Here is a 26,805-nt window from a genome sequence, read left to right on the forward strand (position 1 = left end):
AACCGTTTGTCTTCCCTAGTTCAGAGGTTAAGTTATTTGGTTTGAGTAAGATGGGTTAATAAGTTAAATGCAGAACATCCAAATGCTGTCTATCAAGCACACTGTGTGTTGGCTTATTTATTATGGTTCAGTGTGCCTGTACGATAAAATATATGCACACACTTTTGTCCCCCCATTCTTAGGTTAGTGCAACAGACTGGGGACAAGCTGAAACCACGCATATCCTTTATGAGGTTCTGTTAAAGGTTCACAAGGTATGTTCAATGTTCACATGCAGAATAAAGATAACAGCACCGAATGTTATCGGAATTTGCATTATGTGCATGTGCACTTGCAACGTTTGCATGAATCATGCACTGATGTCCGTGTTAGATCTACCCTAACATGGGAGTAGTAGCCTACACATCTCAAGTTGGGAGTTTTGCTTCCAGTTAATAGAACTGATGAGGCTCCATGTTGTGTTGGATGCGGTGTTGCAGCTATGGATGGCAGAGGACTGCTGGATCCAGGCCAGGTTCTACCTTGGACTCCAGCAGGACGAGGAACTGCAGGACGGAGAGCCTTTCTGTTTCAGTGTCCTGGTCGGACACGGCCAGAGCCACACCTTCAGTGTGGAGACGACCTCTGACCTCGCTGTGTGGGAGAAGTCCTTCCAAAGAGCAGTCTTCATGGAGGTGCAGAGAGTAGGGGTGAGTGGAACAGCAAATTAGGTTTGTTCGGCAATGATTTGATGCTCTCCGGAGTCAAAGGTTATTATAAGTGGTGCTGAGATACTGTATGACTGACATTTTACACACTTTGAACTGGGCCACATTCCCCAAAGAGCTTTCATAGTGTTATCACAATGACACATTTTAACTGCAGCAAATACGATGCCAACACATTAACTCCAGCAGTGCATTCATTTTGATAATGTGTTCCATTTAGTGGATTATTCTAGAATAGTACTTAGGGCTCTATTTTACATTTACATTTACGTCATTTAGCAGACGCACTTATCCAGAGCGACTTACAAATAGGTGCATTCACCTTATAGCCAGTGGGATAGCCACTTTACAATGTTAAATTTTTTTTTGGGAGTAAAGGGGGGGGTAGAAGGATTACTTTATCCTATCCCAGGTATTCCTTAAAGAGGTGGGGTTTCAAATGTCTCCGGAAGGTGGTGAGTGACTCCGCTGTCCTGGCGTCGTGAGGGAGCTTGTTCCACCATTGGGGTGCCAGAGCAGCAAACAGTTTTGACTGGGCTGAGCGGGAACTATGCTTCCGCAGAGGTAGGGGAGCCAGCAGGCCAGAGGTGGATGAACGCAGTGCCCTCGTTTGGGTACGGAGGTGCCGTTCCCCTCACAGCTCCGTAGGCAAGCACCATGGTCTTGTAGCAGATGCGAGCTTCAACTGGAAGCCAGTGGAGTGTGCGGAGGAGCGGGGTGACGTGAGAGAACTTGGGAAGGTTGAACACCAGACGGGCTGCGGCATTCTGGATGAGTTGTAGGGGTTTAATGGCACAGGCAGGGAGCCCAGCCAACAGCGAGTTGCAGTAATCCAGATGGGAGATGACAAGTGCCTGGATTAGGACCTGTGCCGCTTCCTGTGTAAGGCAGGGTCGCACTCTCCGAATGTTGTAGAGCATGAACCTACAGGATCGGGTCACCGCGTTGATGTTAGCAGAGAACGACAGGGTGTTGTCCAGGGTCACGCCAAGGCTCTTCGCACTCTGGGAGGAGGACACAACGGAGTTGTCAACCGTGATGGCGAGACCATGGAACGGGCAGTCCCTCCCCGGGAGGAAGAGCAGCTCCGTCTTGCCGAGGTTCAGCTTGAGGTGGTGATCCGCCATCCATACTGATATGTCTGCCAGACATGCAGAGATGCGATTCGCCACCTGGTTATCAGAAGGGGGAAAGGAGAAGATTAGTTGTGTGTCGTCAGCGTAGCAATGATGGGAGAGGCCATGTGAGGATATGACAGTGCCAAGTGACTTGGTGTATAGCGAGAATAGGAGAGGGCCTAGAACTGAGCCCTGGGGGACACCAGTGGTGAGAGCACGTGGTGCGGAGACAGCTTCTCGCCATGCCACTTGGTAGGAGCGACCGGTCAGGTAGGACGCAATCCAAGAGTGAGCCGCGCCGGAGATGCCCAGCTCGGAGAGGGTGGAGAGGAGGATCTGATGGTTCACAGTATCAAAGGCAGCAGACAGGTCTAGAAGGACAAGAGCAGAGGAGAGAGAGTTAGCTTTAGCAGGGCGGAGAGCCTCCGTGACACAGAGAAGAGCAGTCTCAGTTGAATGACCAGTCTTGAAACCTGACTGGTTTGGATCAAGAAGGTCATTCTGAGAGAGATAGCAAGAGAGTTGGCTAAAGACTGCACGCTCAATAGTTTTGGAGAAAAAAGAAAGAAGGGATACTGGTCTGTAGTTGTTGACATCAGAGGGATCGAGTGTTGGTTTTTTGAGAAGGGGTGCAACTCTCGCTCTCTTGAAGACGGAAGGGAAATAGCCAGCGGTCAAGGATGAGTTGATCAGCGAGGTGAGGTAAGGGAGAAGGTCACCGGAGATGGTCTGGAGAAGAGAGGAGGGGATAGGGTCAAGCGGGCAGGTTGTTGGGCGGCCTGCCGTCACAAGTCGCAAGATTTTATCTGGAGAGAGAGGGGAGAAAGAAGTCAAAGCATAGGGTAGGGCAGTGTGAGCAGGACCAGCAGTGTCATTTGACTTAACAAACGAGGATCGGATGTCGTCAACCTTCTTTTCAAAATGGTTGACGAAGTCATCCACAGAGAGGGAGGAGGGGGGGATTCAGCAGGGAGGAGAATGTGGCAAAGAGCTTCCTAGGGTTAGAGGGGGATGCTTGGAATTTAGAGTTGTAGAAAGTGGACTTAGCAGCAGAAACAGATGAAGAGAATGTAGAGAGGAGGGAGTGAAAAGATGCCAGGTCCGCAGGGAGTCTAGTTTTCTTCCATTTCCGCTCGGCTGCCCGGAGCCCTGTTCTGTGAGCTCGCAATGAGTCATCAAGCCACGGAGCTGGAGGGGAGGACCGAGCCGGCCGGGAGGATAGGGGACATAGAGAGTCAAAGGATGCAGAAAGGGAGGAGAGGAGGGTTGAGGAGGCAGAATCAGGAGATTGGAGGGAGAAGGATTGAGCAGAGGGAAGAGATGATAGGATGGAAGAGGAGAGAAAAGCGGGAGAGAGAGAGCGAATTGTCATGAGCCCTCTCACTCCACTGGGTTACCACCTTAAGTTGTTTCCACTCTGCTCACCACTCTCTCTCTACTCAGCCTAACTAGCTACACCTGTCCCTGCTCTGCTCGGCTCTAATTACTCTGCCAGCTGCGCTGCATTACCCACTAACCTCTCCCAGTATTTATAGCCCTGTCTTTCAGCTCTCCTGTGTCAGATCGTCTGCAAAGCTCACACCCGGAACCTGTGTGCTCGCGCTTCTGGCTCACCCCTGTTTTGTGACCCCGGACCTGCCTGATTCTTGGATACTCTTCTGCCCCAGGAAAACCAGACCTGCTTTCTGCCATTACGACTCCTGACTACTCTTCGACCCCGGTAACTCTGACCAGCCTTTTGCCTTGCTACTACGTATTTGGATTTCCCTTGAACTGTACTTCTGCCTGTTTTCATCCGCCCCGTTGTGTCTGTGTTTCCTCCCCCCCCAGGACTTCTGGACCACCAACCACCGGGCGTCATCGGACGCATCGCTGCCACTGGGGGAGGCACAGACCCAGCACATCGGACGGGATAACCCCTGGAGCCTTCACTCACTCCCTACATCCCTTTCCCCTTAAGTTTAAATAAACTTTCTGGTGTGACGCAATTGTGGTCCTCTTGTCGTCTGTCTGAACCGTGACAGTACGATCTGACCATCATGGACTCAGCGCACACTTCCCCCGACATGGAAACCGAAGAGCCTGAGCAACCCACCGCCATGCTACGCCTGGAACACACTGAGAGAGAGCTAGGCCGCATGAGCGGCGTCATCTCCTCTCTGCTTCAGGTCGGCCACCAACAGCATCAGCAGTTCCAGCAGCACCAGCAGCAGTCCCAGCAGCAGCAACAACAACTCGCCATGATCATTCAACTCCTCACCAACCTGACCCCAGCCAGTCTGCCCACCAGCCCTGCCCCCGAGTTACCTGCCCCGGTCATTGCAGCCGCTGCTCGAACCCAAGATTGGAAACCCCGAGCGGTTCAACGGCGATTCAACCCAGGTCCGGCCATTCCTGACTAGCTGCCGACTTCAGTTCTCCTTGCAGCCAAGGACCTTCGCCACGGAGGGGGCTAAAGTTGGGTATGCCATCACTCACCTGACGGGCCGAGCTCGACTCTGGGGAACAGCAGAGTTCGAACGTCAAACCCCCGCATGTGCAACCTTCGACCTGTTTGCTGAGGAGATGCTGAAGGTGTTTGACCTGGATTCCCCAACCGCAGAGGCGTCTCGTGAACTGTTCAGTATTCGACAAGGCAGACGTACAGTCGCAGACCATTCCATCGACTTCCGAACCCTGGCTAGACGAAGTTCTTGGAACACACCATCGTTGGTGGACGCGTTCTTCCATAGTTTGGCTGACTATATCAAGGACGAGTTGGTCTCCCATGAACTGCCTTCCACTCTTGATGAAGCCATCGCACTGACTGTCAGGATCGACAGTAGGATACAGACCCGTCGTCGTGGGAGGGGCGCCAAGGTCCACCTACTACCGGCATTCGGAGAGATCCGACTGGGCTCCTGTCATCTACTGCCACTCACCCAGGTCAGCTTGATCAGTCTGAGCCTATGGAGATTGGGCGAGCCTCTCTCACTCCTGCAGAGCGCCAGCGACGCTTCACCTCAAACCTCTGCCTCTATTGTGGAGGTGATGGACATCGTGTGGTAACCTGCCCTTTAAAGGGCCGAAGCTCACCGGGCATAGGGGGAGTCCGGTTGAGTTCAATGACCATCCAGTCCTCCGACCGCAAACCCCTGCTGCAAGTTCACCTCCGCCTCCCCTGACTCAACTCACACCCTGGCTGCTCTGGTGGATTCTGGCGCCGAAGCCAACATAATGGACATCAAGCTGGCACGCCAACTGGGACTGGAGAACCTCCGTTTGACACCTCCTATTCCTGCCCGGGCACTGGACGGACACTTACTCGGATCGGTCACTCATGTCACGGCCCCGGTCTCGATGGGTCTGTCCGGGAAACCATCAAGAAACTATCCAGTTTCACCTGCTCCCCTCTCCAGGCCAACCCCTCATCCTGGGTTACCCATGGCTCCGCCGGCACAACCCTCAGCTCGACTGGGTGACCGGGGTGATCAGGGAGTGGGGAGAGGACTGCCACCGAACCTGCCTGCTTGCCGCCGCACTACCCCCTCGGCCAGTACCTACTAACTCCGCTCCTGACCCCTCCAAGGACCCTGTGTCGATTCTGCCAAGTCCCTGCATCGTTGCAGCTCTGACCTGGGCTGTTGAGGAACAGGTGCTGGAGGCTCTCCGTAACCAGCCAGGTCCCAGCACTTGCCCAGCTGACCGCCTTTTTGTCCCCCGAAGACCTGAGGTCCCAGGTCGTTCAGTGGGGACATGACTCCCGCCTAGCTTGTCACCCTGGCTCCACCCGCACTTACAACCTGCTCGCCCAGAGGTTCTGGTGGCCCTCTCTGAGGAAGGATGTACGGGAATTCGTCCAAGCCTGCCCCATCTGCAACCAACACAAGTCGTTCTGCCAGCCCCCAGCTGGATTGCTGCAGCCCCTGCCTGTGCCCAGGAGTCCGCTGGTCCCTGCTGCGCCTTGTCCTCCTCCTCCACGGCTCGTCGATGGTGGTCTGGTTTACACCGTCCGCCGCCTGCTTCGGTCCAGACGGAGGGGTAGGGGTCTCCAGTACCTCATTGACTGGGAGGGCTATGGACCTGAGGAAAGGACCTGGGTGCCAGCTAGTCGGATTGTGGATAGGACTCTCATCACCGCTTTCCACCAACGGCATCCTGATCAACCTGCAATCCGTAGGGGCCGCCCCAGAGGGATCCCTAACCGTCCTGCCCGCTCGGCTTCCTGTCCTGTGCCTGATCCTGTCTCGGGACCTGTCCCATCTCCCGACCACGGCCCTCCGGCTTCCTCCGAGGATGAGGACGTTCGCTCGGACCGTTCGGAGGAGTTCTAGCCCTCCTCCGGCCCCCCTCCTCCCGCCCGGCGTGGTGTTGCTCTTGGGACTTCTGGGGCCGTCCCTTGGGGGGGGGGTTCTGTCATGAGCCCTCTCACTCCACTGGGTTACCACCTTAAGTTGTTTCCACTCTGCTCACCACTCTCTCTCTACTCAGCCTAACTAGCTACACCTGTCCCTGCTCTGCTCGGCTCTAATTACTCTGCCAGCTGCGCTGCATTACCCACTAACCTCTCCCAGTATTTATAGCCCTGTCTTTCAGCTCTCCTGTGTCAGATCGTCTGCAAAGCTCACACCCGGAACCTGTGTGCTCGCGCTTCTGGCTCACCCCTGTTTTGTGACCCCGGACCTGCCTGATTCTTGGATACTCTTCTGCCCCAGGAAAACCAGACCTGCTTTCTGCCATTACGACTCCTGACTACTCTTCGACCCCGGTAACTCTGACCAGCCTTTTGCCTTGCTACTACGTATTTGGATTTCCCTTGAACTGTACTTCTGCCTGTTTTCATCCGCCCCGTTGTGTCTGTGTTTCCTCCCCCCCCAGGACTTCTGGACCACCAACCACCGGCGTCATCGGACGCATCGCTGCCACTGGGGGGAGGCACAGACCCAGCACATCGGACGGGATAACCCCTGGAGCCTTCACTCACTCCCTACATCCCTTTCCCCTTAAGTTTAAATAAACTTTCTGGTGTGACGCAATTGTGGTCCTCTTGTCGTCTGTCTGAACCGTGACACGAATGTTGCGACGGCGCATTACCATCTGTGTAGGGGCAGAGTGAGTAGTGTTGGAGGAGAGGGAGAGAGAAAAGGATACAAAGTAGTGGTCGGAGACTTGGAGGGGAGTTGCAGTGAGGTTAGTAGAAGAACAGCATCTAGTGAAGATGAGATCATCGTATTGCCTGCCTTGTGAGTAGGGGGGGACGGTGAGAGCGTGAGGTCAAAAGAGGAGAGGAGTGGAAAGAAGGAGGCAGAGAGAAATGAGTCAAATGTAGACGTAGGGAGGTTGAAATCCCCCAGAACTGTGAGGGATGAGCCATCCTCAGGAAAGGAACTTGTCAAGCTCATTGATGAACTCTCCAAGGGAACCTGGAGGGCGATAGATGACAAGGATATTAAGCTTAAATGGGCTAGTGACTGTGACAGCGTGGAATTCAAATGAGGAGATAGACAGATGGGTCAGGGGAAAAATTGAGAATGTCCACTTGGGAGTCATGAGGATTCCTGTGCCACCACCCCGCTGACCAGATGCTCTCGGGGTATGCGAGAACACATGGTCAGACGAGGAGAGAGCAGCAGGAGTAGCAGTGTTTTCAGTGGTAATCCATGTTTCCGTCAGCGCCAAGAAGTCGAGGGACTGGAGGGTAGCATAGGCTGAGATGAACTCTGCCTTGTTGGCAGCAGAACGGCAGTTCCAGAGGCTGCCTGAGACCTGGAACTCCACGTGGGTCGTGCGTGCAGGGACCACCAGGTTAGAGAGGCAGCAGCCACGCGGTGTGAGGCGTTTGTGTAGCCTGTGCGGAGAGGAGAGAACAGGGATAGGCAGAGGCATAGTTGACAGGCTGCAGCAGATGGCTACAATAATGCAGAGGAGATCGGAATGAAATGAACTAAACATCTGGTAAAGGAGAGAGCGGGGCCTCCCTCACCACAACTCCTAAATATAACTCTCCCAACTTCCACCTCAGAAACTATAATTGTTGTAAACTACAGCAGTTCAATATTTTCTAGGAATAGACTAACTTAGTTTATTCAGCTAGCTAACTAGGTGCAGTATTATTCCGTTAAAAAACGTCCGGGCACCTCGTCATAAGACGCCACAGCCAGCTAGCATGCCGGTCACCAACAACACGGTTTAGCGCCAATACTCAGCCACAACAAACCACCAGTGTAACAACACGCAAGCAGATCGTTCGTGTCCGTGTCTAACGTTGTGGGTTAGTCCCGACAGCTTGAGCGAGTCCGTCGTCAACTTATTCAGCCAGTTAGTTAGCTAGGATAGTTAGCAAACTAGCTAGCCATTGCTTTCAGACAAAGAAGAACCCCTCCTTTCACGGCACGAACACAAAGAGAGCCAAACTAACGTTAACTAGTCACCCATGTCCCGAATTCCTTGAACGACTCGGGCTATCAATATGTAAAGAACAAAACACAAGTGTAGGTTATGACTTACCCCTAGCAGCTACTGTTAGCTAGCCAAGTGCAAAGCTAGCCACTGAATTGACTCAGCCAGTTCGCGTCTGTTCGCTCGGTCGTTCCAGCTATTGTTTACTAGTCGCTATCCAGGTAGCAACAAGCTAGCTAAATTTCAAGCACGGTAGCCACTTGCTACCTAACGTTAACGGTTCAGACAATGAGGTTAGAAAACAGCTGAATGGTAGGCAGTTCTTGTATGTAATTATTGTAGGCAGCCAGCTGGCGTAATTACAAGCACTCTCAGACAACTATACCGTTGCTAATAGCTACTCGCCAGCTAGTCCAGGTGGTGAGTTAGCTAGCTAGCTAGCTTCGTGCTACACCCGGCACCGCCGAATACAGTACTAACCTACAATAATTACGTACAACAACCCACGAAACCTACCCATACAACAACCCATTTTAACAAACCTAACACAATGGTAAATCTAAGTGCATAGGTTCAGGGGTGTGTTAGAAATATTTTGATATACTTTGATGAATAAACAAGTTGTGGGTCAAGTCTTGGCCCCTCACTCCATGGCGAAATATGTGGTTGCTTCAAGTTGTGTACATTTACATTTTTTAAAATTTTTGTCATTTAGCAGACGCTCAAGTGTCTCCGGAAGTCCGGTGAGTGACTCCGCTGTCCTGGCGTCATGAGGGAGCTTGTTCCACCATTGGGGTGCCAGAGCAGCGAACAGTTTTGACTGGTCTGAGAGGTAGGGGGGCCAGCAGGCCAGAGGTGGATGAACGCAGTGCCCTCGTTTGGGTGTAGGGACTGATCAGAGCCTGAAGGTACGGAGGTGCCGTTACCCTCACAGCTCCGTAGGCAAGCACCATGGTCTTGTAGCAGATGCGAGCTTCAACTGGAAGCCAGTGGAGTGTGCGGAGGAGGGGGGTGACGTGAGAGAACTTGGGAAGGTTGAACACCAGATGGGCTGCGGCGTTCTGGATGAGTTGTAGGGAGCCCAGCCAACAGCGAGTTGCAGTAATCCAGACGGGAGATGACAAGTGCCTGGATTAGGACCTGTGCCGCTTCCTGTGTAAGGCAGGATCGTACTCTGCGAATGTTGTAGAGCATGAACCTACAGGATCGGGTCACCGCCTTGATGTTAGCAGAGAACGACAGGGTGTTGTCCAGGGTCACGCCAAGGCTCTTCGCACTCTGGGAGGAGGACACAACGGAGTTGGCAACCGTGATGGCGAGATCATGGAACGGGCAGTCCCTCCCCGGGAGGAAGAGCAGCTCCGTCTTGCCGAGGTTCAGCTTGAGGTGGTAATCCGTCATCCACACTGATATGTCTGCCAGACATGCAGAGATGTGATTCGCCACCTGGTTATCTGAAGGGGGAAAATAGAAGATTAATTGTGTGTCGTCTGCGTAGCAATGATAGGAGAGGCCATGTGAGGATATGACAGAGCCAAGTGACTTGGTGTATAGCGAGAATAGGAGAGGGCCTAGAACTGAGCCCTGGGGGACACCAGTGGTGAGAGCACGTGGTGCGGAGACAGATTCTCGCCACGCCACCTGGTAGGAGCGACCTGTCAGGTAGGACGCAATCCAAGAGTGAGCCGCGCCGGAGATGCCCAGCTCGGAGAGGGTGGAGAGGAGGATCTGATGGTTCACAGTATCAAAGGCAGCAGATAGGCGTGGAAGGACGAGAGCAGAGGAGAGAGAGTTAGCTTTAGCAGTGCGGAGAGCCTCTGTGACACAGAGAAGAGCAGTCTCAGTTGAATGACCAGTCTTGAAACCTGACTGGTTTGGATCAAGAAGGTCATTTTGAGAGAGATAGCAAGAGAGTTGGCTAAAGACGGCACGCTCAAGAGTTTTGGAGAGAAAAGAAAGAAGGGATACTGGTCTGTAGTTGTTGACATCGGAGGGATCGAGTGTAGGTTTTTTGAGAAGGGGTGCAACACTTGCTCTCTTGAAGACGGAAAGGACGTAGCCAGCGGTCAAGGATGAGTTGATGTGCGAGGTGAGGTAAGGGAGAAGGTCTCCGGAAATGGTCTGGAGAAGAGAGGAGGGGATAGGGTCAAGCGGGCAGGTTGTTGGGCGGCCGGCCGTCACAAGTCGCAAGATTTCATCTGGAGAGAGAGGGGAGAAAGAAGTAAAAGCATAGGGTAGGGCAGTGTGAGCAGGACCAGTAGTGTCATTTGACTTAACAAACGAGGATCAGATGTCGTCAACCTTCTTTTCAAAATGGTTGACGAAGTCATCCATGCTGTCACAGTCACTAGCCCATTCAAGCTTAACATCCTTGTCATTTATTGCCCTCCAGGTTCCCTTGGAGAGTTCATCAATGAGCTTGACGCCTTGATAAGTTCCTTTCCTGAGGATGGCTCACCCCTCACAGTTCTGGGTGACTTTAACCTCCCTACGTCTACCTTTGACTCATTTCTCTCTGCCTCCTTCTTTCCACTCCTCTCCTCTTTTGACCTCACCCTCTCACCGTCCCCCCCTACTCACAAGGCAGGCAATACGCTTGACCTCATCTTTACTAGATGCTGTTCTTCTACTAATCTCACTGCAACTCCCCTCCATGACCACTGCGCCACCTCCCGAGTGGCGCAGTGGTCTAAGGCACTGCATCGCAGTGCTAGCTGTGCCACTAGAGATCATGGTTCGAATCCAGGTTCTGTCGTAGCCGGCCGTGACCGGGAGACCCATGGGGTGGCGCACAATTGGCCCAGCGTCGTCCAGGGTAGGGGAGGGAATGGCCGGCAGGGATGTAGCTCAGTTGGTAGAGCATGGCGTTTGCAACGTCAGGGTTGTCGGTTCAATTCCCACGTGGGGCCAGTATATAATGTATGTACTCACTAACTGTAAGTCGCTCTGGATAAGAGCGTCTGCTAAATGACGTAAATGTAAATGTAAAATGTCTCCGACCACTACTTTGTATCCTTTTCTCTCTCGCTCTCCTCCAACACTACTCACTCAGCCCCTACTCAGATGGTTATGCGCCGTCGCAACCTTCGCTCTCTCTCTCTCTCTCTCCCGCTACTCTCTCCTCTTCCATCCTATCATCTCTTCCCTCTGCTCAATCCTTCTCCCTCCAATCTCCTGATTCTGCCTCCTCAACCCTCCTCTCCTCCCTTTCTGCATCCTTTGACTCTCTATGTCCCCTATCCTCCCGGCCGGCTCGGTCCTCCCCTCCTGCTCCGTGGCTTGACGACTCATTGCGAGCTCACAGAACAGGGCTCCGGGTAGCCGAGCGGAAATGGAGGAAAACTAGACTCCCTGCGGACCTGGCATCTTTTCACTCCCTCCTCTCTACATTTTCTTCCTCTGTTTCTGCTACTAAAGCCACTTTCTACCACTCTAAATTCCAAGCATCTGCCTCTAACCCTAGGAAGCTCTTTGCCACCTTCTCCTCCCTGCTGAATCCTCCTCCCCCTCCCCCCCTTCCTCCCTCTCATTTACATTTACATTTACGTCATTTAGCAGACGCTCTTATCCAGAGCGACTTACAAATTGGTGCATTCACCTTATAGCCAGTGGGATAACCACTTCTCCACCACACTCTCCTCAGGAAAGGAACTTATCAAGGCGTCAAGCTCATTGATGAACTGTGAGGGCCATAAATGATAAGGATGTTAAGCTTGAATGGGCTAGTGACTGTGACAGCATGGAATTCAAATGAGGAGATAGACAGATGGGTCAGGGGAGAAAGAGAGAATGTCCACTTGGGAGAGATGAGGATTCCTGTGCCACCACCCCGCTGACCAGATGCTCTCGGGGTATGCGAGAACACATGGTCAGACAAGGAGAGAGCAGTAGGAGTAGCAGTGTTTTCTGTGGTAATCCATGTCTCCGTCAGCGCCAAGAAGTCGATGGACTGGAGGGTAGCATAGGCTGAGATGAACTCTGCCTTGTTGGCCGCAGAAAGGCAGTTCCAGAGGCTGCCAGAGACCTGGAACTCCACGTGGGTCGTGCGTGCAGGGACCACCAGGTTAGAGTGGCAGCAGCCACGCGGTGTGAGGCGTTTGTATAGCCTGTGCGGAGAGGAGAGAACAGGGAACAGGGTGTATTTACAGTCTTTTATGTATTGCCTTGGAATCAACTCCAATTCCAATATTAGTCTGTTATAGTTTGTTAAATGGCTTACAGAAACGAAACAACAAAATGTAGACATATCTTTGCTAAATAGTTAGCTTGAACCCATTTGCAGTCCACATAGTTCTAAGTAATTGCATGGCTTCAATAGCATTCACACTGATATAGGGGCTAGGCCTACTGTAAATTGCATTATGGCTGAGCATGGACATGCCAAACATTGTCAATAAGCAAGATTAAATTAATTACTGATAAGGCCTAAAAAGAGAACAAATAATTATAATCAAATTCTAAACAAAACTGAACAACTTGTTTTAAATACAGTTACAGGTCCCATAGTTTCTCCCCATGGGCATATAATATTAAAACAACGCAGACTATGGAGGGTTTTACGCACATCCAGACTTTTCACAGTAGCTGGACAAAGATCCAATATAAAGACAAAGGGAGAATGTCCACTCACTGTTATACTGCTCCCAAATAGGCCTATGTTTTCTGAACATAAACGGAACCATCTTACCGATCAGATCGCATTCACACTTGTCCAGAAGTTGCATTGCATGCGCTCCATGGACGTTGTAACCATAAAACCAGGAAGGTGAATCATTCTAATAAGATTGGTTTTAATTTTTTTGAATGTAACCCCTTTTTCTCCCCAATTTCGTGATTACGATCTTGTCTCATCGCTGCAACTCCCCAACGGGCTAGGGAGAGGCGAAGGTCGAGTCATGCGTCCTCTGAAACATGACCCGCCAAACCACGCTACTTAACACCCGCTCGCTTAACTGGAAACCAGCTGCACCAATGTGTTGGAGGAAACACCATTCAACTGATGACCGAAGTCAGCCTGCAGGCGCCCATCCCACCACAAGGAGTCGCTAGAGCGAGATGAGCCAATTATAGCCCCCCCGGCCAAACCCCCCGGCCAAACCCTCCCCTAACCTGGACAATTGTGCGCCGCCCAATGGGACTCCCGGTCACGGCAGGTCATCGAACCCCAGGCTGTAGTGACGCTACAACACTGTGATGCAGTGCCTTAGACCGCTGCGCCACTCGGGAGGCCACAATCCGTTTTTTTTAACAACACCAATACAGAAATGATATCATAAAACCGGCAGGATAAAAAAAGACACGCATTGCTGTTGAACCAGCCTTCGTTATAGTAGGCCTAAGGAAGGGCTTGTTGTTGAACCAGCCTTCATTATAGTAGGCCTGAGGGAGGGCTTGTTGTTGAACCAGCCTTCGTTATAGTAGGCCTAAGGGAGGGCTTGTTGTTGAACCAGCCTTCGTTATAGTAGGCCTGAGGGAGGGCTTGTTGTTGAACCAGCCTTCATTATAGTAGGCCTAAGGAAGGGCTTGTTGTTGAACCAGCCTTCGTTATAGTAGACCTGAGGGAGGGCTTGTTGTTGAACAAGCCTTCGTAATAGTAGACCTAAGGGAGGGCTTGTTGTTGAACCAGCCTTCATTATAGTAGGCCTGAGGGAGGGCTTGTTGTTGAACCAGCCTTCGTTATAGTAGACCTAAGGAAGGGCTTGTTGTTGAACCAGCCTTCATTATAGTAGGCCTGAGGGAGGGCTTGTTGTTGAACCAGCCTTCATTATAGTAGGCCTGAGGGAGGGCTTGTTGTTGAACCAGCCTTCATTATAGTAGGCCTAAGGGAGGGCTTGTTGTTGAACCAGCCTTCGTTATAGTAGGCCTGAGGGAGGGCTTGTTGTTGAACCAGCCTTCATTATAGTAGGCCTGAGGGAGGGCTTGTTGTTGAACCAGCCTTCATTATAGTAGGCCTAAGGGAGGGCTTGTTGTTGAACCAGCCTTCGTTATAGTAGGCCTAAGGGAGGGCTTGGGTTGTTGTTGAACCAGCCTTCATTATAGTAGACCTGAGGGAGGGCTTGGGTTGTTGTTGAACCAGCCTTCATTATAGTAGGCCTGAGGGAGGGCTTGTTGTTGAACCAGCCTTCATTATAGTAGGCCTACGGGAGGTCTTGGGGTTTGGAACATATGAAATGGAAAACAAGCTATTGTTACAGGTTACAGATCACTTCTAAATACGAGGTTCACCGCTATTCATCGAGGTTCTCATCTCTCGTTTCATGATTGGCATGGACACGTAGCCTACATCATGGAGGGGGTTTTACGCACGTCCAAAGCGGGACCTGCATAGCTAAAATAATGTGGGCCTGCCTACAATACATAGATAAAAAGGGAATGTCAGCTCACTGTTTTACTCCTCTCAAACTTGATATTTTAATAAAGCTTTGGTGATTTAAGATTTATTTCCAAGCGGTCTCAGGAACCAAACCCTTTATTGACAGTCTTGACTACTTCGCAGTGGTGGAAAAAGTACTCAATTCTCATACTTGAGTAAAAGTAAAGATACCTTAATAGAAAACGACTCAAGTAAAAGTGAAAGTCAGCCAGTAAAATACTACTCGAGTAAAAGTCTAAAAGTATTTGGTTTTAAATATACTTAAGTATCAAAAGTAAATGTAGTTGCTAAAATATACTTACGTATCAAAAGTAAAAGTACGAATAATTAAAAATTCCTTATATTAAGCAAACCAGATGGCACAATTTTCTTGTTTTTTTAATTTATGGATAGCCAGGGTCATACTCCAACACTCATACATAATTTAAAACAAAGCATTCGTGTCCAGTGAGTCAGATCAGAGGCAGTAGGGATGATCAGGGATGTTCTCTTGATAAGTGTGCGAATTGGACCATTTTCTGTCCTGCTAAGCATTCAAAATGTAACGAGTACTTTTGGGTGTCAGGGAAAATGTATGGAGTAAAAAGTACATCATTTTCTTTAGGAATGTAGTGAAGTAAAAGTTGTCAAAAATTGAAATAGTAAAGTAAAGTACAGATACCCCAAAAAAACTACTTAAGTAGTACTTTAAAGTATTTTTACTTCAGTACTTTACACCACTGAAAATGACTTACAACCGGTGAGCGCGGTAAGCTATACCAATTCATCCATTTCGCTTAAAAGGACCTAAAGAATTAGTCCTCACCTCATTGAGCCATTAAGTTGCGTGTTATGGTAAGGTCTGCAGCATTATGGTGATGAGCTCTGTTATGGAAAGGTCTGCAGCATTATGGTGATGAGCTCTGTTAGGGAAAGGTCTGTAGCATTATGGTGATGAGCTCTGTTATGGAAAGGTCTGCAGCATTATGGTGAAAGGTCTGCAGCATTATGGTGATGAGCTGTTTTAGGGAAAGGTCTGTAGCATTATGGTGATGAGCTGTTTTAGGGAAAGGTCTGCAGCATTATGGTTATGAGCTCTGTTAGGGAAAGGTCTGCAGCATTATTGTTATGAGCTCTGTTAGGGAAAGGTCTGTAGCATTATGGTGATGACCTGTCACGGTTTCGGCCGAGGCTGCCTCTCTCCCTTGCTCGGGCAGGCTTCGGCGTTCGTCGTCTCCGGAATACTAGCTGCCACCGTTGTATGTTTCTATGTTCGTTTGCTTTTGTCTGATTGTTGTACACCTGTTATCGTTTAGTGTAATTAGTGTCCTATAAGTTCTCGTTGTGTTTGTCTAGTGTTGTGTGTGATTGTTTTACTGTCGTGCCGGTAGGCTGGATTATTACTGTTTGCTCGGTTGAGCTATTTTGCTCCTTAGTTTTGGAGTATTTTGTCGCACCTGTTTGTGCGCTTGTGTTTTCGCCTACGTGCGGAGCTTTTGCCTCAGGGCAGTTATTTCGTGTTTGTTTTGCTGTGCATCACTAAAGTCTGTTGGACTAACGTACTGCGTCCTGCGCCTGATTCCACCCACACCCACCTACATCTACCTTGACATGACCTCTGTTAGGGAAAGGTCTGCAGCATTATGGTGATGAGCTGTTTTAGGGAAAGGTCTGTAGCATTATGGTGATGACCTCTTGCAGAGAACACATATTGCAGCACACCATGTTCAGGAAGTGAATATATTACAAATTTAACTGCTACTGGTCTTTTCAGTATTTAATTGAACCTTTACCTGTATATGTGAAAGATTTGCTAAAGGTCAGACTGCATTAAATTACTAAGCTCCTCATAATCAGTGTTTAACTTGGATTGAAATAGGGGCTCGTACTCATTTTGGGTGCTGTTACTGTTTACATTTAGGGATCAGGAGCGCCACAATACTTTTGGACCTGCTACTGTCAGCTGTGTGCAGACTAGAGAGGTGTTATGGAAGTACCAATAGTGTAATCTCTGATACTCACATATAGTTTATAACACCTTTATATATGAAAGGGATCTATAAGCATTCATAACACCTGACATGAATGTTTCATAATACCTTTATGAGCATTGCAGGATCATTCATAACACCTGACATTAATGTTTCATAATACCTTTATGAGCGTTGCAGGATCCTTCATAACACCTGACATTAATGTTTCATAATACCTCATTGAGCGTTGCAGGATCCTTGATAACACCTGACATGAATGTTTCATAATAACTCTATGAGCGTTGCAGGATCCTTCATAACACCTGACATGAATGTTTCATAATACCTCTATGAGCGTTGCAGGATCCTTCATAACACCTGACATGAATGTTTCATAATACCTCTATGAGCGTTGCAGGATCCTTCATAACACCTGACATGAATGTTTCATAATACCTCTATGAGCGTTGCATTATCCTTCATAACACCTGACATGAATGTTTCATAATACCTCTATGAGCGTTGCATGATCCTTCATAACACCTGACATGAATGTTTCCCTCTATAGCGTTGCATCCTCATTACATAATACCTCTATGAGCGTTGCAGGATCCTTCATAACACCTGACATGAATGTTTCATAATACCTCTATGAGTGTTGCAGGATCCTTCATAACAGGCTTAGCACTATACACATTGGACAATTGTCAAAACCTTTACAGATATGTTTCAGAATGAGATTTGAAGTTTCCAGAATAACTATGCTCCTTTTTGAACTCCTCTCTTTTCATTATATTTCATTTGAACCAAGCGTAAAAAGTATGCTCGATGTCAACTCGGGACCTTATGGAATGGCTGGCAGGGTTCTGTGTAATCCTCCTCTTCAAAAGCAGCCAACCAAAGTAAAAGGCTAAAACACAGTTAAGCCTGAGGGCTACGATGCTCAGAACCCTTAACTACAGACATTTATAAATAATACAAAAGGAAAGAACCTGTCAGAAGAGATTTAAATCACAGCAGTGCTGAAATATAGTTTTAAGGGCAAAGTGTGAACCCACAAAATTCCACAATTTGGTTCCGCTCAAAGGGTTGGCCAGACGCAGGTTCTTAAGATTAATTGGCTGTTGAGAAAATAAGTTATCAATTTGACAGTCTTATGAAGGCAAGTATAATCCCACTATGTTCTACAGAGTGTTTTTGTGTTCATGAATAGTTCCGCATCATGATTCCACAGGGCTGCTTGTGTGTTCATGGATTGTTCAACATCACAAGTTTCCGCTTAATTCCGAGGACATTCATTTCATAGGCAAGTTCTTAGCTGTACCAGAAAAACATTTTTTTAAACATTTGAACTGCAGACTGAAATAGGGAATGGCCTATCAAACAAAATGAAGCCCAATGAAATGACAGTCTCTCTTCATCATTCATAGACTGATCCCTTGAAAGCAGGAACACATGGTAATGTCCTGTGGCTCTGATTATGTCCTGTACTTCAGTGGACTGGGACTTTGTTGTTTACTGTAGAACACAAAATGGAGAATACAAACATGAATACGACATAGTGGACACTACGAAAGACAACACTATTATTGCACACAATTTGTTGTGTTTTTTTCCCTCACCCATCTGCACACAATACTCCATAATGACAAAGTGAAAACATGTTTTTAAATTTTTTTTCTCCCAAATGTATTTCAAATGAGATACAGAAATCTCATTTACCCTGAGTCAATACTTTTGTAGAATCACATTTGGCAGCGATTACAGCTGTGAGTCTTTCTGGGTAAGTCTCTAAGAGCTTTCCACACCCGGATTGTGCAACATTTGCCCATTATTCTTTTCAAAATTCTTCAAGCTCTGTCAAATTGGTTGTTGATCATTGCTAGACAACCATTTAAGTTTTGGCATAGATTTTCAAGCTAATTTAAGTCAAAACTGTAACTCAGCCACTCAGGAACATTCACTATCTTATTGGTAAGCAACTCCAGTGTAGATTTTCCCTTGTGTTTTAGGTTATTGTCCTGCTGAAAGATGAATTTCTCCAAGTGTCTGGTGGAAAGCAGACTGAACCAGGTTTTCCTCTACGATTTTGCATGTGCTTGGCTCCATTCAGTATTTTGTTATGCTGAAAAACTCCCCAGTCCTTAACCCATAACATGATGCAGCCGCCACTATGCTTGAAAATATGGAGAGTGGTACTCAGTAATGTGTTGTATTGGATTTGCCCCAAACATAACACTTTGTATTCAGGACAAAAAGTTAATTGCTTTGCAGTATTACTTTAGTGCCTTGTTGCAAATAGAATGCATGTTTTAAAATATTTGTATTCTGCACAGGTTTCCTTCTTTTCACTCTGTCAATTAGGTTAGTATTGTGGAGTAACTACAATGTTGTTGATCCATCCTCAGTTTTCTCCTATCACAGCCATTAAACTCTGTAACTGTTTTAATGTCACCATTGTATGTGTGGGGTACAGAGATGAGGTAGTCATTCAAAAAACATGTTAAACACTATTATTGCACACAGAGTGAGTCCATGCAACTTATTATGTGACTTGTTAAGCGAATTTTTACTCCTGAACTTATTTAGGCTTGCCATAACAAAGGGGTTGAATACTTATTGATTCAAGACATTTCAGTTTTTCATTTTTAATGCATTTGTAAAAGTTTCAACAAATATAATTCCACTTTGACATTATGGGGTATTGTGCGTAGGCCAGTGACAAAAAAACTCAATTTAATCAATTTCAAATTCCGGCTGTAACATAACAAAATGTGTAAAAAGTGAAGGAGTGTGAATACTTTCTGAAGGCACTGTAACTGCCTTAATTTAGCTGGATCCCAGGAAGAGTAACTGCTGCTTTGATAGGAACCAATGGGGATCCATAATAAATCCCAGGAAGAGTAGCTGCTGCCTTGGCAGGAACTAATGGGGATCCATAATAAACCCCAGGAAGAGTAGCTGCTGCCTTGGCAGGAACTCATGGGGATCCATAATGAACCCCAGGAAGAGTAGCTGCTGCCTTGGCAGGAACTAATGGGGATCCATAATAAACCCCAGGAAGAGTAGCTGCTGCTTTGGCAGGAACTAATGGGGATCCATAATAAACCCCAGGAAGAGTAGCTGCTGCCTTGGCAGGAACTCATGGGGATCCATAATGAACCCCAGGAAGAGTAGCTGCTGCCTTGGCAGGAAATAATGGGGATCCATAATAAACCCCAGGAAGAGTAGCTGCTGCCTTGGCAGGAACTTATGGGGATCCATAATAAACCCCAGGAAGAGTAGCTGCTGCCTTGGCAGGAAATAATGGGGATCCATAATAAACCCCAGGAAGAGTAGCTGCTGCCTTGGCAGGAACTTATGGGGATCCATAATAAACCCCAGGAAGAGTAGCTGCTGCCTTGGCAGGAAATAATGGGGATCCATAATAAATACAAATAGTGGGCCTTTTACACTAGGAAGGAAGGACATAGTGGGACAAGTTAAATCTCCAAAATGATCAACCATTGTGGTTCATGTCCCTCACAGTTTTACTCATTTTATGAGTAGTATCTGAAATGAGCAACAAAAAAAGTGTCAGAATTACTAAGGAGCAGTAGGCTTTAAACTGTTAAAATTCAATTTGCCTTCATTAGCTGAAGAACTGAACCGCGGAAGATAGGGATGCTACACAGAGCCACAACACAGAGCCATGTGCATTAGTTCCAGTAGAATCTACACTGGGCACAGATCATTTGGATTTACATTTGGTGGAGTTGTCAACTAATGTGAATTCAACATGAAATCATCAAAACGTTTCACCATGTCATTGGATTTAGATTAAAAGTTGGGTGAAAACAAGATGGTTGTTGACGACTTTTTGCAAATCCAATTAGTTTTCCATGTTGATTCAACATCATCACATAGATTTTTGTTGGTTGAAATGACGGCTGCAACAACGTTGATTCAACCAGTTTTTTGCCCAGTGGGTCCTCACACATCACTGCTTTCAATGAGACTGTGAAAAGCATTGTGTCACTCATTTGATTGTTCATGTTAGGGCAGTAAATGGAAGGAGACAGACTGGAGGCACCTGCAGATATTTGATTTTGTTCTTGCTATTTATATCGAGTTGGTATGATCAGTACCGCCAAACTATGAATAACAATGCAGAACTAGTTCAGAAGAATTCTCTATTGACACTAAATTCCTCCCCAGCATAGTGGATTGAACACTAAATTCCTCCCCAGCATAGTGGATTGAACACTCCTGCAACAATACCAGGGCTAAATAAATGGATAGCCTATTTCTGCATTGCATGATATAAAATGCTGTTTGTTGAGCCCTTAAGGCCCACCCCCTTAAGGACACCCACCCCCTTCCAATTCTATAATTATTCAAAGCTCAGAGGGAGTTCAAGCATTTGCTTGGATGTCATTCATTTCACAATAAACCATAAACTATACTCTGACCCTGACAGCAGTTCCTAAGCGTTCACACAAAATGCATAAACAGAATCCTAACTGCTCCCTTTGTAAACCACCCACCTAAGATACCCCTCTCTAGAAACACAATGAAAATGCACATTATTTCAACTTTTGATCAGTAACCCCATCTTCTGATATCCCCCCGATTTTCCAGAAAAAGGTTTTAGTATGAGATGTTTAAAATAGACTGACATTTATTTAAAAAAAATTCCTGAAGTAATATACCGTATATGTATAAATGTGGGATTGTTCTCTAAATTCAGCTCTGTCTCTCAACAGTCAAAGACCTACATGTGCAGCAGCCAGGGTAAAGTACTGTGTTTCACCATAGACTTTGAATCAGGCTTCACTTGTTCCGAGAGCTCCTCGAAGGTGAGTAATTGTTCATTCACTATTCTAACTGAAACTTCAACAGTCGATCCAGTAAAGGGGATATTGTCCATGCTAGACTGGTTAATACCTACTGTTTACTACTGATTGGTCAAAAATAATGAACCCTTGCTATATTTCTCACTGTTATCCCCCTGTAGAATATATTATGGAGATACAAATTCTCTCAACTGAAAGGCTCCTCTGATGATGGGAAAACAAGGGTGAAGCTCCTCTTCAGGAATGCTGAAAACAAACAGATAGAGAGGAAGGTACAGTGACGCTGCATATGACATCATCCATCTCAACTTCCATTGCAGTGGCCTCTCTGAGGAGAGTATTGATAAGAGGGCAGAATGTTTGAATACTGTGGTCATATTACAATAGTATTGATAGACGGCAGAATGTTTGAATACTGTGATCACATATTAAAGTGGAACTGACAGCGTTTTAACTACAGTACTTTGCAGATATGAAACAAACAGACAATCATAATAATAAAAAATATAAAATTCCCAGTTTATGCTACAGAACTAACTTTATAAGAGGTTTTAAAAATAGGTTATATTTGTCAAAAAATTCCATGATGTACATTAAGGCATTGTTGGCAGAATAGATGGATGCAGTTCAATGCATGATTAATATAATTCACCAATACATTTGTTGGTAGTCCAAAAAAATATTGCTATCGGGCTGTAAATCACAGCTACCTGGTACATTGTTTGCTGCCACCATTCGGGGATGCACTGTTTCAGTTTCAGTCACTCAGTATTTTGGTCAAAAACGGACGAATGTAAATAAGGCTTGGAATGTCAATACAATCAAACTAGCAAGGGAAATGATCACAATGCAGTCATAACGTGTCTAATAGGCTAGCGTATCTATTTATTTAGCTATTTATTTAGCAAGCTAAAAACAAGGAGCCTAACGTTAGCTAGCTGCTGGGAGGATGTCATGTCGTTCATTGGAAGAGTGGGTGACTTTTCCCCTCATATCGTTTTTCACTGGCTACAGCTAGAGATGCCGGTGTCATTTGGTTAGCTAGCTAGCTAGCTATGCTGAACTTTAACGACTGTTATCCAGTTTGCATATCTCTTGCGTTCGTAAATTCAGTCTGGCTATGTACTCGGATTTCAGTGTGCCAGAGTGCAGGTGATGAATTTACGAACGCGCAACTCCCGCTCAATATGACCGGTGTCAGTAAATGTCGGCAAACAGGAATTCAATTGTTGCCAGCAGCACAGTTAGTCACTAACACGCTAGATAACATGTAAACATCCTAGGGTGAGTAAAATTGTCAGCTAGCCAATTTCAGCCAGTTATCTTGGGTGCCAACCGCAGCCAGTTAGCTTAGGTGCTTGACTGCTGTTGTGAGGAACGCTCGGATCAACCCTCGGCCAGAGCGTCCAGTGTCAATAGTGTGGTCTGAACGCAAATGCTCTGAGTTTACAAACAACCCAGAGCGCACTCAGACACACTGGAGTCAATTTACGAATGCACCCTTAGTTGGAAATCACATTTATTTGGCATCGATCAAATGGGCGAGCAGGCAAGTTCCCATTCAGTTGTCAAAACGTGGGTTGGGACAAGCATGCATTGGCAGGCAAGCTGCAGAAGGACGAGCAGGCTACTATTTCCCATCGTTTATCAGTGCAATTTTGACGGCCAACTAGCTGAAAAATGTTTGAGAGGGTTTATCTGATGTTCCCTCGTTAGATTTTAGCTTACCTCTCTCTGGCTAGCATTAGTTGTTGATCTTTTTGATGTGCATAACTGAGGGAGAGAGCCTACCGTTTCATGGTTGTTTGATCAATAGGGCTGTAAAGTTCCCAAATGTGAGAGGACTCTCGTGGTATTTCCATGTTTGCAGAAATCCATTCAGGTGTATTTTGTGGCTTTTGGTGAATGCGTTCTAATGATCTAAAGTCACTCTGTTGCTACTACCTTGTAAACACACAGTCCAGTTCAAAGTGAATGATGGCAGACCCGTGTGGCAAATGGCTTGTTTGCATGAAGGCCGACTGTAGCTCTGATTGACTATGGCACACCGGTCTGCGTAGACTCTGGTCCTGGACGAGATAGATGTTTTTATTAGGTTTTATTTACTGCAGTGACTATTAATTGTCCAAACGCATGGCCACTTTCCCACTCTATATTGCTATAGAATGTTCATAAATACTTTACTCTACGCCATTCCCAAACATTCTAAGAATTTATGAAAATTGAAAAATGACCATATCTAAGTGCTTGCTGTAAAAAAGGTGTCATATTCTTCCTGGGGGTGTATATGAACAGATTTTAATAAGATTTCATGTTGGTAAAATGCTGTCAGTTCCACTTTAAAATAGTATTGATAGGGAGCAGAATGTTTGAATACTGTGGTTATACTAAAATTGGCTTTTGCTACCTCATCAATATATACAGTGCCTTGCAAAAGTATTCATCCCCCTTGGCGTTTTTCCTATTTTGTTGCATTACAACCTGTAATTTAAATAGATTTATATTTGGATTTCATGTAATGGACATACACAAAATAGTCCAAATTGGTGAAGTGAAATGAAAAAAATAACTTGTTTAAAAAAATTATAAAAAATAAATAACGGAAAAGTGGTGCGTGCATATGTATTCACCCCCTTTGCTATGAAGCCCCTAAATAAGATCTGATGCAACCAATTACCTTCAGAAGTCACATAATTAGTTCAATAAAGTCCACCTATGTGCAATCTAAGTGTCACATGATCTCAGTATATATACACCTGTTCTGAAAGGCCCCAGAGTCTGCAACACCATTAATCAGAGAGGCAACAAAGAGACCAAAGATAACCCTGAAGGAGCTGCAAAGCTCCACAGCAGAGATTGGAGTATCTGTCCATAGGACCACTTTAAGCCGTACACTCCACAGAGCTGGGCTTTACGGAAAAGTGGCCAGAAAAAAGCCATTGCTTAAAGAACAAAATAAGCAAACACGTTTGGTGTTCGCCAAAAGGCATGTGGGAGACTCCCCAAACATATGGAAGAAGGTACTCTGGTCAGATCAGACTGAAATTGAGCTTTTTGGCCATCAAGGAAAACACTATGTCTGGCGCAAACCCAACACCTCATCACCCATGCTGTGGGGATGTTTTTCATCGGCAGGGACTGGGAAACTGGTCTTAATTGAAGGAATGATGGATGGCGCTAAATACAGGGAAATTCTTGAGGGAAACCTGTTTCAGTCTTCTAGAGATTTGAGACTTGGACGGAGGTTCACCTTCCAGCAGGACAATGACCCTAAGCATACTGCTAAAGCAGTTTTGCCTTGAAGAATGGGCAAAAATCCCAGTGGGTAAATGTACCAAGCTTATAGAGACATACCCCAAGAGAGTTGCAGTTGTAATTGCTGCAAAAGGTGGCTCTACAAAGTATTGACTTTGGTGGGGTGAATAGTTATGCACGCTCAAGTTTAGTTTTTTTGTCTTATTTCTTGTTTGTTTCACCCCAAAACATATTTTGCGTCTTCAAAGTGGTAGGCATGTTGTGTAAATCAAATGATACAAACCCCCCCCCAAAATCCATTTTATTTGCAGGTTGTAAGGCAACAAAATAGGAAAAATGCAAAGGGGGGTGAATACTTTTAGCAAGCCACTGTAGAACCAAACAATTTCTGGTAAATGCCATGTGGGGAACAAGTAGAGTTATTATTATTATTATTATTATTATTATTATTATTATTGAGTGCCTATTTGTTACAAAAGTAAATGTGAAATTTTTATGTATGCAAACATTATGTAAATGTTATGCAAACTGTTAAGAATGTTTTTCACAATTTGTATTCAGGGTTTTTCTTTTCGTTGCAGGAGCTGGAGTTTGCCAATCTGACGGCAGTCCTCCATTGTATTTCTTCTTTTATGGCTTCCAAAGTGGCCTCTGTGGACCAGGTCTTTGTCAACAGTCAAAGCAACTCTGGAAAGTACCTGAGTTAGACACTTCTTGGTGTTGTCATGTACATTTTAGTCACAAAAGCTAATCAACTATTTTATGCACATTCAAATTATATGTATATCTTGTTCCTGTTATTTTTGTAAGGCTCTTATTAAATAAGAAAACTATATTTAAAAAAACACATCTGACTTTGGAAGTAGAGGATATTTATATTTGCATTAATTGGATGGTATTGACATATGAATATGATAAAGATTATTTCATTTTGTCCATGTAGAAAAACATCTGTCACAACAATGGTTTCTATGTTTGTTTGTGTGTATAGACACCGCACAGTTTTGAATTCATGTGTAGATGCAAGTTAACTTTTTTTTCATATTTGCAAAGTAAAAGCAGAATCGATAGATTTTATACTGTACTAATCAGCACACATGCAAACATTTTGGAATTTGTATTCTGCTGGGCTATACGGTCTCTGGTTGTTCACTTATCCCATGACTTCAGCATGACTACAGATGGCGTGGCTGCAGCATGATTTGGGGAAAAGAGTGTCTGAAGTGTGTGTGTTGGAGGCCCACAAATGCAGATCTCGGGGCAGGCTTTCATGACCCCAGAGGGTATTTTTAGTTTGTATTTCAGTGTATACAGTCACTGCTAGTCACTGATAGGCTTCTATAACAAAGGGTTGTGTGGAATGATTTTAAAAAAAGACTGGGGAAGAAGATGCAGGTTTATTGTAGCAATGGTGTCTTACTGTAACTATCAGGTGACTAAAATGTTAGTTTGTAAAGTTAAATCAACATTTTGTTTTACGTTCTGTAGTCCTTTACTTTGTATGTAGCCATGCACTTTGACAGTCATTACAAAGCTTACGAATATATAAATGTTTATATTACCTCATTTGTTTTCTTATCTATTACAAATTAAATCCCGAATCATTCCTCCTTATTGTCAAATGGTTTTTTATTGAAGTCCTAGCACAACCTGATGTGTTCACAGCTATTGATGGTGGAAATAAACGCCGGCTAACAAATCAATATTCTTGATTTGCTGGGGAACATAAGACACCTGCTGCATGAAGAGTCTTGAAGAGGGTAACAAGGAAATTGAGACCACTGACACAAAAAAACTCTTAAATTAGACAGCAATAACATTTTGCAGCAAACTATCTTATCCCATTCCCAAAGGTCCTAAACGATATTATAACCGCGATCGATAATAGACTGTACTGTGCAGCCGTCTTCATCGACCTGGCCAAGGCTTTCGACTCTCAACCATCGCATTCTTATTGGCAGACTAAATAGCCTTGGTTTCTCAAATGACTGCCTCGCCTGGTTCACCAACTACTTCTCAGATAGAGTTCAATGTGTCAAATCGGAGGGCCTGTTGTCTGGACCTATGGCAGTCTCTATGGGGGTGCCACAGGGTTCAATTCTTGGGCCGACTCTTTTCTCTGTGTATATCAATGATGTCGCTCTTGCTGCTGGTGACTCTCAGATCCACCTCTACGCAGACGACACC

At 46.2% G+C, this 26,805-nt stretch overlaps 1 protein-coding gene across 2 annotated transcripts in view; it reads left to right on the forward strand.

Moving 5' to 3' along the window:
* The window catches only part of LOC121539056 (gamma-2-syntrophin), a 75,454-nt gene extending 49,243 nt beyond the window's left edge, over positions 1 to 26,211 (forward strand). For both annotated transcript variants that reach the window (XM_041847271.2, XM_041847273.2), the window contains 5 exons: positions 183 to 254; positions 480 to 689; positions 21,274 to 21,366; positions 21,525 to 21,635; positions 25,200 to 26,211. In XM_041847271.2, coding sequence (XP_041703205.1) covers positions 183 to 254; positions 480 to 689; positions 21,274 to 21,366; positions 21,525 to 21,635; positions 25,200 to 25,325 — 612 coding nt within the window. In that variant the 3' untranslated portion in view covers positions 25,326 to 26,211. The remainder of the gene's footprint in view (positions 1 to 182; positions 255 to 479; positions 690 to 21,273; positions 21,367 to 21,524; positions 21,636 to 25,199) is intronic.
* The last annotated feature ends 594 nt before the right edge of the window (positions 26,212 to 26,805 follow it).

This window comes from Coregonus clupeaformis, chromosome 21 (assembly GCF_020615455.1).
Source record: "Coregonus clupeaformis isolate EN_2021a chromosome 21, ASM2061545v1, whole genome shotgun sequence".
NCBI classification, from domain to species: Eukaryota; Metazoa; Chordata; class Actinopteri; order Salmoniformes; family Salmonidae; genus Coregonus; species Coregonus clupeaformis.